The 14,327-nt window shown below is 51.1% G+C and overlaps 3 protein-coding genes across 3 annotated transcripts; 2 read left to right on the forward strand and 1 right to left on the reverse strand.

The window, feature by feature from the left end:
• Window positions 1-594: 594 nt before the first annotated feature.
• LRP88_11552 (uncharacterized protein) lies at window positions 595-3,213 on the forward strand (the record flags this gene model as incomplete). Its single annotated transcript, XM_083247978.1, has 1 exon — window positions 595-3,213. One exon carries the CDS (start codon window positions 595-597, stop codon window positions 3,211-3,213), a length of 2,619 nt encoding a protein of 872 aa, XP_083096257.1.
• Window positions 3,214-6,501: 3,288 nt separating this feature from the next.
• Window positions 6,502-8,640, reverse strand: LRP88_11553 (uncharacterized protein; the record flags this gene model as incomplete). Its single annotated transcript, XM_083247979.1, has 4 exons — window positions 6,502-6,792; window positions 6,970-7,628; window positions 7,697-7,954; window positions 8,013-8,640. The coding sequence occupies 4 exons, from the start codon at window positions 8,638-8,640 to the stop codon at window positions 6,502-6,504; spliced, it is 1,836 nt and encodes a 611-aa protein (XP_083096258.1).
• A 1,713-nt stretch (window positions 8,641-10,353) lies between these two features.
• LRP88_11554 (uncharacterized protein) lies at window positions 10,354-11,130 on the forward strand (the record flags this gene model as incomplete). The annotated part of the gene is made up of 1 exon (XM_083247980.1): window positions 10,354-11,130. The coding sequence occupies one exon, from the start codon at window positions 10,354-10,356 to the stop codon at window positions 11,128-11,130; it is 777 nt and encodes a 258-aa protein (XP_083096259.1).
• Between the last annotated feature and the right edge of the window lie 3,197 nt (window positions 11,131-14,327).

Genomic DNA, 14,327 nt, shown 5'->3' on the forward strand with positions numbered 1-14,327 from the left:
GGACTACAGGCCCCCTCAAGATTGACAGCATTGCCAAGCGGCCACTTGCGGATGAGGATCTTACTATCTGTGCTTTTATCGCAACTCGCGCATGACGCGCAAGACCGAGGAAAGAGGGCGCGGCGAGAAGAGTGCCAGGTTACCCCACACCTATAAGCGCCGGGCGGCTGAACACGGGCGCAGCGGTTGCCAATGTGGCTTGGCGTCAGGCATAAGCCAGCACAGGCGATCGGGGCTGTGTCCCTCCTCATGCCACACTTTTAGCCGCAGCAGGAAGTGGAAAAATCCAAGAAACCCGATGTTCCTCCTCGAATAGGAAATTAACTAGACTGTATTGCACAGTTTCTGCCTGATATCTGCAGGCTATTGCGGGGGGTATCGACTCGGACGCCCTGACTGGATGGATGATAGACAAGCTGGAACAAGGGCTCCTCCGCTCAGATCCGATTAGCTGATCTCTGACCTCTTTTATGGGTCCGTTGTTTAAATGTCTTTTCTGGCCCTCCTAAACAACGCTCTTTTAGCACCAACCCCAACGCTTGCGACTATGAAACGCGACCCGTGTTATTCTCATCTTTTTAATGCTCAAGCAAAATGGATTCTCCGCACGCTGCTCTTGCACTGTTTTGCGCCGTATACCTTGGCCGAGTATCTCTGGTAAACTCTCTGCTCGCCTGGGGGGTTCCTGTCAATTCAAAGGATCAGAATGGCCAGACCGCGCTATTCTACGCCGCATCGAAAGGCCACGAGGACTTGGTGAAGACCCTGGTCGGCCATGGGGCTCACATCAACTCGAAGGATGAAGAGGGCCGGACCGTGCTATTCTACGCTGTCTATCACGGTCACGAGAAAGTAGTGGAGTTCTTGCGCGCCCATCAGGCCAACTTCGATTCGATGGCGAACAATGGCGCTATTCTGCTGCTTTTCGCCGCGGCACACAACGACGAGCATATAGTCAACGACCAACTCAAAAACGGGGTTCACGTCGATTCAGAGGATCAGAATGGCCAGACCGCGCTATTCTACGCCGTATCGAAAGGCCACGAGCGTATGGCGAAGATTCTACTCGACCATGGGGCTTTACTCGATCGGTTCGATAACGATAGGCGGACTCCGCTGTCCTACGCCGCGTCTCACGGCCACGAGGGCTTGGTGAAGATTCTGATCGACCGTGGGGATTATTTCGAATATGGCGATACGCACAAGCGGACTCCACTGTCTTACGCCGCGTCTAACGGCAATGTACGCGTGGTGAAGCTCTTGGCCGCCCGTGGGGATGATATCAACTCAGAGGATAAACAGTACCGGACGCCCCTATCCCACGCCGCATCCAGTGGCCACGGGCCCGTTGTGGAGGTTCTGCTCGCCTATGGGGCCGATATTGAAAAGTGTGTCTGGAGCCATGCGCCCCTGTCGCACGCCGCATCCAATGGACACGGGCCCGTTGTGGAGATTCTGCTCGCCCATAGGGCTGATATCAACTCGAAGGATGAACAGTACCGGACGCCCCTATCCCACGCCGCATCCAATGGCCACGAGTACGTGGTGAACCTTTTGCTCAGCCATGGGGCTTTAGTCAATTCTTACGATAACGCGAGGCGGACTCCGCTGTCCTACGCCGCATCTCAAGGCCACGAGGGCTTGGTGAACCTCTTGGTCGCCCGTGGGGCTAATTTCATCTCAAAGGATCATTGGGGCCGGACTCCATTGTCTCACGCCGCGTCTGGTGGTCACACGGCAATTGTGAAGCTCCTGCTCGATCACGGTGCTGTTATAGGTTCGCTAGATATAGAGGAGCTGACTCCGTTGTTCCACGCTTTGTCTGGCGGCTTAGACACGGTGAAGCTCCAGCGTTGCGGTTCAGGGGGTATATCTATCCTTCTGTTGTGCTCCGGCATAGCCGGCTGGTACGTATGGCGTACCCTGTCCCACGCCATTGATAACGACCACGAGGAAATAGCAAAGTTTCTGACCACCGAAGGAGCCAAGCTCGATTCGATAGGTCATCAAGATTTGCTTTTCGCTGCGGGATGCGGCGACAAGGGCGAGGTGAGAAGGCTGCTCGAAAACGGAGCTCCTATCGAAGTGAGAAGGCTGCTCAAAAACGGAACTCCTATCGAAGATACGAATGCGGCTGGCCAGACAGCGTTGTCCCGCGCCGCATCTCAAGGCAGTGAGCCCGTGGTGGAGATTCTGCTCGCCCATGGGGCTGATATCAACTCGAAGGATGCAGATGGCCAAACGCCACTGTCCCACGCCGCATCCAATGGACACGGGCCCGTTGTGGAGATTCTGCTTGCCCATAGGGCTGATATCAACTCGAAGGATGAACAGTACCGGACGCCCTTATCCCACGCCGCAATCAATGGCCACGGACCCGTGGTGAAGATTCTGCTTGACCATGGGGCCGACATTGAAAAGAAGCATTTCTGGGGCCATGCGCCCCTGTCGCACGCCGCATCCAATGGCCACGGGCCCGTTGTGGAGATTCTGCTCGCCTATGGGGCTGATATCAACTCGAAGGATGCAGATGGCCAAACGCCCCTGTCGCACGCCGCATCCAATGGCCACGAGTACGTGGTGAAGCTTTTGGTCAGCCATGGGGCTGATATCAACTCGAAGGATGCAGATGGCCAAACGCCCCTGTCGCACGCCGCATCCAATGGCCACGGGCCCGTTGTGGAGATTCTGCTCGCCAAGAGGGCTGACATCAACTCAAAGGATAAAATGGACCGGGCGCCCTTATGCCACGCCGCAATCAATGGCCACAGGCCCGTGGTGGAGATTCTGCTCGCCAAGAGGGCTGACATCAACTCAAAGGATAAAATGGACCGGGCGCCCTTATACCACGCCGCAATCAATGGCCACAGGCCCGTGGTGGAGATTCTGCTTGACCATGGGGCTGATATCAAATCAAAGGATAAAAAGGACCGGACGCCCTTGTCCCACGCCGCATCCAGCGGCCACGGACCCGTGGTGGAGATTCTGCTCGCCCATGGAGCTGATATCGAGGCGGTGGATGTGGATGGGTGGATTCCGTTATTCTACGCCGTCTATCACGGCCACGAGCGCGTGGTGAAGATTCTGCTCACCCAGAGGGCTGATACTGATTTAGAGGATGAAATGGCACAGGCTTCGTTGTCAGATCCCTCATTTGGGAACCTCTCCTTGGCCATGGTGGCCCAGTTGCTCAAGGCTGCGGTGGGGAGATGATATGCGTTGAATTCAAGGTCTTCCCCCGGTGGCTTACAACACTACGCGGTCAACAATATACGGACTGGCTTTTCTCCCCTTTTTCTCTATTCCATTCCCGATGTCGTTCCTTACGTAAACCGGCCTTTCGCAAGAGTGGTTGGATATGATATTGTGAGGAGAAAGAGATAGCTGTTTCAGGGGCTGTGGTGTCTGATAGCCTTATCTTGAGAGTGACTCTTGCACTTGGATGTACGGGCTACGGTGTGCGGCTTGAACATTCAACATAACAACATTCATAGAGTAATACCCAGCGTCGACGCATTTTAGTGTGGATAGTGCGATGTAACTGGTCAAGAAAAATGGGATGCCGATTTAGTAAATCTTGGCAGTACACCCAGAAACTTCGCGAAGATTACCTATCTATTCATTTTAGACTCATGTGTAGATAGGGCACCCCTTTTTGTTGGCATCTACCCAAAAATAACGCCGTCCCATATTAGAAAGACCTTTTCCTCCTATCAGTATAAATCCCCACCCCCTCACGCGAAGGCGTGTTACAACCGTTGACTAAAGGCAATATTACCATGGTTGCTAATGGAATCACTTTCACGCTACTAAACAACTGTCAAGAGACCATCTGGCCCGCGGTCTCAGGTAATATCGTTTCTCAGGGTGAAAGGATCGCAGATCCTTTACCTCGAGGCTTAGCCTTGGAACCCTTCCAGAGTTTCCGTACCCCTTCTCTGCCATTGCCGTGGTCCGGTAGGATCTGGGCCCGGCAGCACTGTTCTACTGATGGTACTCACTGCGCTCTAGGTGACTGTTCTCGATCAAGCTGTTGGGGTCTCTCGGCCAAGAATGTAACACTCACTGAGATCACGGCGCTGCCTGATGCACTATGGTATAACTTGAGCCTCGGTGAGTAGAAACAACATATGATGATCCACGGCGAAACAGAAATGCCAAAGCTTGCCAGTGCTAGAGCTGATCATTTTGTCAGTGGACGCATTTACCATTGGCATATCTATGGTCCCTACTAACCCGAACTGTCCTCCACTTGTCTGCAACGTGCCCCCTTTCCTTGGGGGTCGCGATCCATCGAGTACACTATGTCCAGCGAGCAACTTAATCTTGGCAGAACCCGGCAAGAGTTTAGAAAGTCTTGATCAGGTATATGGGTGTCTATCAGACTGTGCGTTACATGAAACAGACCGATACTGCTGTAGAGGTCCATATGATAACGAAAAGTCGTGTAAGTCAAGCAATCCATGGTTCAAGGAAGCCTGTCCCGATGCTTACAGTTACGCGTACGACGACCCTGCTGCTGTTAAGGTATGTGAGTTATCAGATGCAACAATAACCTTTGACTGTAAGAAATGATAGTGGGGTAGGGAAGGGTGAGTGGCTTGGCTTGATTGGGAGCATAGAGGTGGCAAGTGAATTGAGGGAGATATCAAACTATTGCCAAGGGAAGGCCAGGTTGGGGTTAAAGTATACTTAATAATAAACACCGAGGATGAAGAAAGATGGCAGCAGTGATTAGGAGAGGTAATCTGAGGAAATGTTGAAATAGGCATCTTTTCTTTTCTACTGTGGGGGAAAGGGGGGCGGGGGGTTAAGCATAGGAGGGGAATTACTAAATTTTTAAAGGATCAGGAGGCACGAGGAAGATTAAACGACTTAACCTCATCATACCCCCATGGCACTTGCGATTTCAATCACTGCTGGCCATACACAACTAGATGTGGCGGGTTAAGTCCTTTGAAGCGTGAAATGAGAGTTCCGTGCTACCGGATGGAACCAGACCGACCAATACGTTTCAGTAATATAAGCTAACGAGGAACAGGAGCACTGTGTTAGCATTGGGTCACGATGCTATGATGTGTTGACAATGTGTTCTTTATTATAGTTGAAGCCCGGCCCTTGATGGGTTAACTGAGCCAGAAGATGGAAACGATGCGCAGGATGAAACAAGATGACGATTCTTAGGCCGACATCTAGCGCGCCCTTCCACACCGTGCTAAGGGCACGATCCAAGTCCGGTACTCGACCAAACTCAGGGGTTCAGCCGGTCAAGTACAGCAGCTAAGCAGAACTGTTTTCAGGAATAGAGAGGTAGATAATTAAATGCCGAGATACAAATAGTAGCCCTATTTTGTCGTTCAGCCTGACCATTTGCCGTAGGAATGCTTCCGTAAGGACAGCTTTTTCACAGTGGGTTATCCGCTGCTTATTTGACCCCAGGTGGATGGCACTGGCTTGACCAAGGCCAGAGTCCGTCGTTACCGCTTAACGAGTAGCTCGCTAATCACACAGCATGTGAGGGGGCGATCGAACGGCGGGCCGGAACTGCCGGACGCCCTAGAACTCGCACAGAGGCAAAAACTCGTATTGTGGTCATCTATTCTGGCACAGTTGGGAGTAGAAGGGTTTTTATGAGAATTGGAGTGTTGAATGTAGATAAAATAATAGACAATAGATTCCATTCTTTGTCCTAACACTCTCTATACAATCACAATAAATCAATGAGTGCTAAAGATGCTATGACCCTTCATGCCATTGATAGTTATAAGACTATAGAACCAACGATTTACCTACTGTGAGATAAATGGAGTTTGTTGCTCGAGGCTATGACCGCTGGTCGCGGCGGGGCTAGACCGGAGAGAAATCAACAGTTATGAGCATGTGACGCCCGTCGCGCAGTGAAGCGAAAATTCTCTCGGGGCGTTTCATATAAAAAGTGTATTGGGTGTGGACGTTCACAAGCCTTAATGTAGTACCGAGAGGCGCGAATCTCGCTGTTGTGAAGAGTTGGCATTAGATGACGTTCGAAATCCATAGGCAATAGACGAGACAATCCCAGATCAACTTGCTCTGATAGAAATAAGACTATTAAAAATCGAGTCTTTTAAGAAGGAGCTGGGTCTCTCTGGGAGTGATTGTCATGTAGTTTGGTTTTCTAACGTCTATGCTTGAAACTGTTGTTCGCGCCAAGGGTGTCGTCGTGTTAGAAGTGCAAGTGAGCCGCTAACCATAATTGGCTTAAATCCTTGCAAAGTACGCGTTGGATGTCTTCACGTAAGCAAAGAGATAGCACGTCCTTTTACTCCGTACTCCTCTGGAGGTTGTGTGGCTTAGCCTCAGGACGAAATAAATCATAATCATCATCATCATCGCTAGGCTGTGGGCCGGGATTGAGATCCCTGCCCTAGCCCTCACAGTGCAAGTGTACAGTTTTCCTCTATAATACACACAGTAGACTAACCGCCCTCGGCGTGTTCCATTGTCCCCGCGGTCTGACAGTCCCTACGGGCTGACAGTAGCAACAGGCTCAATATGCTCCGGACGGTAATCCGGATCCTCCGGATAACTCCAAGCAGGCCTGAAGTCAATATCACTACATATGCCTTCTTTAGGAAGACCAAAGATGTCCGTTTGATCGACGAGATCCTTGTACCAGCACGTGCAGGTATCTTTATAGGAGTCGCCCAGGATTGACGTGTCGGTGTTTTTGCATTCGATGCCGCCGTGATCGCCGCTAGGAACTATGCCTGTTGGGTCTTCGTCGTCCTTTCTAACTGCTTGGATTTGGTAGACCTGTTTTTGTTTCGTTAGATTTGTGGGAGATAAAAGATGAGGGAAAGAGTGGAGCGCTTACCAGACAGACATCCTGGAGACTTCCGCCGTATTTGCTCTTCGTAGTGTCCGAGTCACAATGTAGAGATTGTCAGTCAAAGTCAAAGGGAACAGAAGAAGGCGAAGCAAGACACATACCCCATTGAGCACAGTCCTGAACCGATCCATGCAAAGATCGGTATCACGCAGACCAGCCCCAGTAGGGGGCCAAGTAATTGACCCAATGCAAGAGCCCCCAGCAAAGTAAGCCCCAACCCAAATCTTATCCTTCCCGCCATTGGTCTCGTAGTTACCACTCGCACCAAGCGCCTTGCCCTTCCCATCAGTCGTCCGCCCAGTCCCCATATTAATAGGCGGCACGAACACATTGCCGTAGAGCTCATCTTCGCTGCAGAAGTCCTTAATCGCGGCCTCGGCGTCAGAAGCAGGGAACGCGATACGGTCAACTGCGGACCCCGCGCACTTAGGGGCGGGGGTGCGGACGTAACCAGCCCACTGCCGTAGCTCGTTCTGAAAATCCTCGGAGTAGTCTGAGTCTGGCGCGAGGGTGTCGGTGTCCGGGTCATTGGCGAGCTCGACGACTTCATCGCCGCCGAGGTCATTGGCTGTGTAGTCCTTGTCGTCGTCGTTATCTGTTGCGACGTCAGAGGGGAGCGCGGCGGTGTTCACGCCGAAGGTGCCGTCGTCGCCGTAGACTAGGAGCGCAAAGCTTCTTTCGTACCAGTCTTGGGCTTGTTTGTCTGCTATTGGAAGCCAGGGGTATTGGTTTCCATCGAGCTTGGATTGCACGTATTTCGCTGGTAATCCATTAGTATATCGCCCCTAACCCAGAAATAAGTGAAGGATAGGTAGGGATTAGACGTACAAAGTGCGTATTGGGCGTAGTTATCGGCATTCATGGTGATGCCTTCCTCGGCGATCTTCTCCCTGGCCGTCCGTGCAAGCACCTTGCAGTAGTATGGCTGGTAGACGTCAACCTTGACGAGCTTCCTCTTCCAGTCACGGCTGTCGGGCTTCTGGACGTACTCGTAAACGTGCATACTAAGGTCAGGAATGCGGCGGTTCTTGTTCTGCTTGTAGGTCATGACAGAGGCATGCATCATCTCGTGCAGGATGATGTATGCTAAACAGCCCGCAGATCAGTTATAGCCATGGATGAAAAATTGTTAGTAGTGACATACCCTGGTTCTTATACTTAGTAAGATCATACCTCCATTTGAAATCATCACTATCCTTCTGATCCTTAATGGCATCATTAAGCTTCTTATAATAGAAGAACTGATCACAGAAATGCATATTGCTCAGCGCATCATCCTTATCATACCGTGGCGCATTATTCGGGTCTGTCGCATCAGTCTTCGTGTTCCACTGGTACGCAACAACGCCCGGCCGATTGCATCGATTCTGATACTTCTTGTCGTTGGCGGTTCCGCAGCGCGCATTCATCTTATACCCCGGCCACACATCGCTCAGCCTGAACGTGCCGATGTGGTCGAAGACAGACTGAATGTTTTTCTGCCAGTCCTTGTTCAGAGCGCTGGGACCGAAGAAGTCCATGGCGCCGGGGTCGTTGGCAAAATCGATGTTCTCGACGTGAAGGGCCATGGTAACGGCATCTTCGTGTGCATCTTTGATGGCTTGTTTCTGCTTGCTGTCGCAGCCTTCGAAGTGCAGCCATGTCCATTGGGCACTGACGTCGTCGTCGTCGCGGGCTTCAGTCGCGCCGTCGGGCTCGAGGGGTGCTGCGTAGGAGGTGAGGAAGAGGGGGAGGGAGGAAGCAAAGAGGAGAGGCAGGCGTCGGGCCAACATCTTGACCATGTTTGATTGAATCAGATGCCCCGTAGATCTTTGGCTTGGGAACTGTTCTACAGAACCCTCATGATTCAGGGGCCTTCTCTGACGCTATATACACCATAAACCCTGCACACTTGCGCGGGTGCAGATTTTCTCCCGTTCCATTATTATGCTACAGGATCCAGTCAAGCTATCATAGGTGGATCATCCGGTATTGTTAGAAACAAAATGACCCCCTTCTGGGGAGGGGCCTCGAGGGGAATAGACCCGAGGTTGGATTAAAGTTAAACTGCTGAGTCACGGGCAGCCAAGCCGAAAGGAGAAAGGCGTGTCACGATCATGTCGTCATGCATCTGTCACGCGACCCACTGATGATATGACATGGGTTAGGGTTAGAAACATCATCACCGCTGGTGACATCATCGTGTCGTATGATCAGATTACTCGCCCGCTACGGCTCGCGGCGCCAAGCTGGTTATAACTGCGAAGAGCACGCCGTGCAAGGACTATGGTTGAAGTAATTTCAACGGCGTCGGTGACGACCATGCGCGCGATGATTACGAGTTGCCAGTGCCCCGATCGCGGGGCGTAGCGACTTAGGAGGCGTACGTCTTAGAAGGAAGATTGAAGTTTTGGTTACCTCTCTGTGCCCGCCTGCATCCATTTCAACCCCTTTGGGGTTATAAGTATTTTGAGGAACGACCTCATGGGGACGTCCACATCGGCGATAACCCAAGCGACACCATCACCTACACTCTTGGCGAGTGCCCAGTCCGGTCTTATAATCTGTCTTGCAAAGCATTCGTCGATCTTGTGTACGAAGCATAATATTCTCGTCGTCGCCCTCCACTGTGTCTTTCGAGTCGTGGCCCACCCAGACTGTCTCGTCATTCGCTACAGCGATGAGGCGTTTGTAGAGGTCCAGCCTGAGGTCGGTGTTCAGAGTTTTCGGTTAGAGTAAGTAAGCAAAGGATCTCGACCAAAATATCAAATACCTAATAATACGGCATATCTGAAATAACTGTTGGATAGCGTACGGCATATTCGATCAGAACGATATGAAACAACACGATGTGGAGCCAAAAGTGATGATGTTATTGCTTGATCTTCCTCTCGGCCCCTCTCGAGAGAAGAGGGGGTTTTCTAGTCACCTGACTAAGGCTAGGATATCTGTGTACCAGGGGTTTATGCAAATTCGGGGCATATGCCGCCACACGAGGGGTCAATCCAACAATAGATATTATTGGTGAGCCTAGGGTTGTCACGATGTGTATTTGGGTAGCAGGGCGTATACATGGCGTGTCACTGCTATAGCAATATCCTTCTAGCTACTTCTGCATAAAGGATGTACAGGGACTCAGAGCGGGGAGAGGACGCAATCAAGAACATACACACATCCAATCAGACACTTCAGAGAATCCGAGCTCGTGACAAGGGTTAGCGTCTAGAATTCTAGGCTGCAATAAGTATAGCTGACGTCAGCCCCATTCTACAACCTGGCCTGATTAATGACAGCGCTTTTAAGAGTCCTTCGCCCCCATGGGCGGGAAATTAAGTACTCAAGCCTCAAATTGTCTTACTTTGAAGTGTGACGCTTGCGTCGTATAACCTTACTCATTTCATCGCATAGCCCTACTTATTTCAGAGACTTTTACGTTTATCCCGCAACTTGAAGTTCTAAGCGCCCTGTTTTTTCTTATTTTACGAAATCCCTTCAGCTCGGCGACTATGGCCAAAAACACCCAACAACCCGTCGCGACCGGCGTACAGCCGATGTCTAAGCCCCCATACTGGCGCCGGCCGGTGACTATGATATTCGCAATAATCTCAATCCTCCTCATGGCTCTTTTCAGCTACCACTTCTTCGCCTCTTATTCACCAATTCTACCCTTCTCAGCCCCATCGCAGGAATCGGACCTTTCCGACTCTACCTCCGAAGGATTCGCCAGCTCCGCTCTCGAGCATCGGGGCCAGCTCTGTCCTCTCCCCACTACCCGCTATAGCATCCACACAGGCCAAGCAGCATGCTACCCCTCCTCAGGCGGGATCTGGGTGTCCGAACTGGACGCCCTAGAGCTTCAGTACCTAGACATCGACCGGTTCTCATCGACCGAGCGGCCTGATGTCCCCAAGGAAGAAGAAGATGCCTTCTGCCATAAGCTCCGGCTATTCGGTGGAGGATGGTACAACCCGAATCACGAGGGAAGAGACTTGGACGTTGGCGGGGAGTGCCATGCGCTTGACGAGTTCGACCCGATTGTCTCGACTGCGAGAAAGGTTGGGGTTCCTTCTGATGAAAACGACGAGGGAGTCTGGGTCCTCGATGTCGATGAGGACACTGGCATATTTCCGGATGGGATTATTGCTGTTAGGAACGCGCTGAGCATGGACGAGCGGGTTCAGGCGTTGGTGAAGCTGGGGGCCGTTTATTGTGCTGATGTTAAGGAATGTCGTCCGCTTGTGGATTTGCAATTGGAGCCTTGGGAGATAGCGAGGGGGAATTAGTCAGGGGAAAGGATATTAAGGGGTTAGGGATGCCATTTGGATGCGACTGGTTGCGGAGGAATCTACATTGTTAGGCTTTCTGCGTGGTTAGCTTTACGTCGTTTTATGAAGGCTCATGTATCTGTTTATAACAATCGGGTAGGTCCCAACTGTGCAAGCCGTAGTAATCATACTAGGGGCTTATTACACTCGTAAGTTGGTTCGTTGAGAATTGCGCATGACTGTACCGCTGTGTAACGGAAAGTAGTGAGGGCGCCTCCTGGAGCGCAACCCGTAGGATTTCATTCTTGATAGAAATGGATGTGTTTATTTGTCGGCGGAGGATGTGGGACAAACCTCCGAGACGTATTGCCGACGATCAATCCTGGTGGGACTCGGCACATGTCTTACCCCGCTTATGTCACGTTCACTGAGCTGTCAAGCCTAAATAGGCTGCACCTTTCCTTCGATTGCCTTTGACCCTAACACTCGTGTTCTTAATACTAATATACGCCTGAGCCCTAGTCCAGTAGGTCGCTCTATCTATCTATACTTACCACCCAGCCTAGATGATTGACATCCAGTTCTCCGCCTTCACCAAACATATGCCGCAAGCTGATCACGCCCAAGAAATACCCGCATTGCCAGTGCTATCTTCCTAACGACATCATCTTCATCACGGATGGGTCTCCTAAACATGCTCAGACGGGCGCCCGATGCGCGGACCCAAAAGTTGAATACTATGGTGCGAGTACCACCAATGCGACGTGCCCGCGGCACGGTGACGAGGGCTATGATGGTGGTCGAACCCCGTATTGGTGCAGCATCTAGAGTATGGCAGGGGCTGCTAATGATAAGGTCGGAGTATTTGAGGTATCTATAGCAATCACTCGCATCGCTGTGGACTTGGTGATTTTACCGTGAGCCCATTGTCATTCAAGGCTCGTATAACTTCTGCTGCTGTGCTGAAATGCTTGTTCCAACAAGATTGTATGACATCGCCGTAGCATAGATGGTTAGATTCGGGGAAGTTCTACTGCTAGAACCGGTGCAGTACGGTGGCCTCATCAAGATCGCCATACGGCTCGGTACATATTGAGGCCAACCTCATCGTCATAGCCCCGCCTACCTTGACACTTCTGAACATACGTCTCCAGATCCCCATGGGCTTGGTATTCCAGTGTCAACGAGCAGTCTTGCATATCGCATTGGACCAAAGCCGGAATGTAAGGACTGTTGCCTATTAAGCCATAAATGAGGATCTCGTGCTCAATGCTCGCGCGGTTCCTATGCTCTTCTCCCGGCATGTAAGGACTCATCTTCGCAGTCTTGACCACATGACCCGAAGGTAGTCGCTCAACAATTGCAGTTGCACCCATGCGAATGAATTCTCCCTTTGTGATGTAGTAGACTTGGCCGGGGCTAATATGCTGTGGAATCTCGAAGACCGAACCGGGCCAGTTGGGATGTGTTTCTTTTCGCCATTTCCCAGGAACCGGAATATATCCGATAGCAGGAGGAGGGTTCTGCTCAATGGACGCCTCCGCTTTCATTTAGCAAACGGCCAGTATAGGATTTGAGCTCTTACCTTTGAAGACGCTTGATGAGCGGAGAGAGAAGACCAAACAGGCGTGGGATGAGCAGCCACAATTGAGAGAGCCGGGGCTGTAGTAAAGCCTTGAGCCGGTGACGGACTCGGCGAGCAAGTGTCGACATCCTAAGGATTGAAGGGTTAGCTGGATTGGGATCGCTATCCTGCTTGCAACTAGTGCGACGAACAAGCTGTGCAACGGTTCCGTACGTAGGGGAGAACCAAGGCGACGCGGTAGAAACAGGCTGTACCGACGGGCGTCAGACAAAGCGCGGCGAAGCCTGGCAAGCGACGGTTGAGGAATCTTTAGTAGTTCTCTGCGGCCTGGCGGTGAGAGAAGCGGTGATGATGACGGCGGAGGCAGCGGACGAGGTGTATTTTTTTTTTTTTTTTGCAGGGAGATATTCGCTGGATGCGGCACGCAGAAGTGCGGGATATCATCCGGCTTTGATGATTGTGGTGTTGGTGATGCTGAAGATGATGAAGATGAGCAAGGATTTGCTGGGAGGGTTGGAGAGAGGCGCACGTACCAAGAAGCTGAGCCACCCGCTGCCACTGAGCCCCAAGGGGCGCCCCATACACGCACAGCCGGCTGTGCGAATAAGATACGTTATGTAATAACCATGCGTGTGCGTGAGAGCGATCTCTCTTCTATCTACAGAAGCATTATTTACTCATATAATTAAAGGAAAGGGATGATTTCTTACATATACAGCTATTCAATACATAGTCAGCCATCTATTTGCATTACACGAGGCCACCTATAGCCGTGAAGAACATATAATGCCTCCTCATTGTATCACCGTAGCTATCGCGGTATAAGTGAATCACCTCAGTATATAAAGCGAATCCTTTTCCCTTAGTAGAAGCTCTCTATTCCCATATCAAATACCATCGTGAAGATGTATAATTGCAACCAAAGCCACCGTCAGAGCCGTCAGGATATGCCCATCTTTATGGACAATACAGCAGCACCAATAAGGCCTGTCACAATAAACAGCGCTGAGCAGTTTATTCTACGGCCTATCTCCAATAACTACCAGTCACGGCCCCTAGCCCTTATATCTCATCCGACGACGATGCCATTCCCAGTTGAGCATTGGAGGTCTATTACGACCGCGCCAACAGACCCAATTTCTGCTGCTATATAATACATAGACCCTCGGGCGCTTGCAAGGGCTCAAGTCGCCCAATACCCCCCTCAAGGGCAGCCTCTTACTATAGAGGTATTGCTATCTGGGTATCAGGACAGACGTTGTCCGTCAACAGCAACAGCTTCTTCTTCCAGGCATGTCTCTAACGTGGACTCAAAATCGGCTTCAGGCCCTCGACAATTCAAATCGCAATATAAATATCACGGTCCCAGGCCAACAGCCGCTGTGGGGATGACTCCTAACCAACTAACGCACCGGGAAGTTGAGAGATCAGGCATTCATATCTGGAATATTGATCAAAATAGGTATGTTACATGGATATGGCAAGGGAGGCAGTAGATAGCTCAATTAATGCGATATTATGGCGTTATTGCGTTATCTCTGGTTATTTTATGTGTGATTACTGGGTCTATTTGACCCTACACAGGAACTCGGCTATAGCCTTGCTAAATAAAGTAATCGAGCCGCTATAT

The sequence above is a fragment of the Fusarium phalaenopsidis genome, assembly GCF_050370095.1.
Source record: "Fusarium phalaenopsidis strain FUZ10S chromosome Unknown contig_32314, whole genome shotgun sequence".
Taxonomy (NCBI): Eukaryota; Fungi; Ascomycota; class Sordariomycetes; order Hypocreales; family Nectriaceae; genus Fusarium; species Fusarium phalaenopsidis.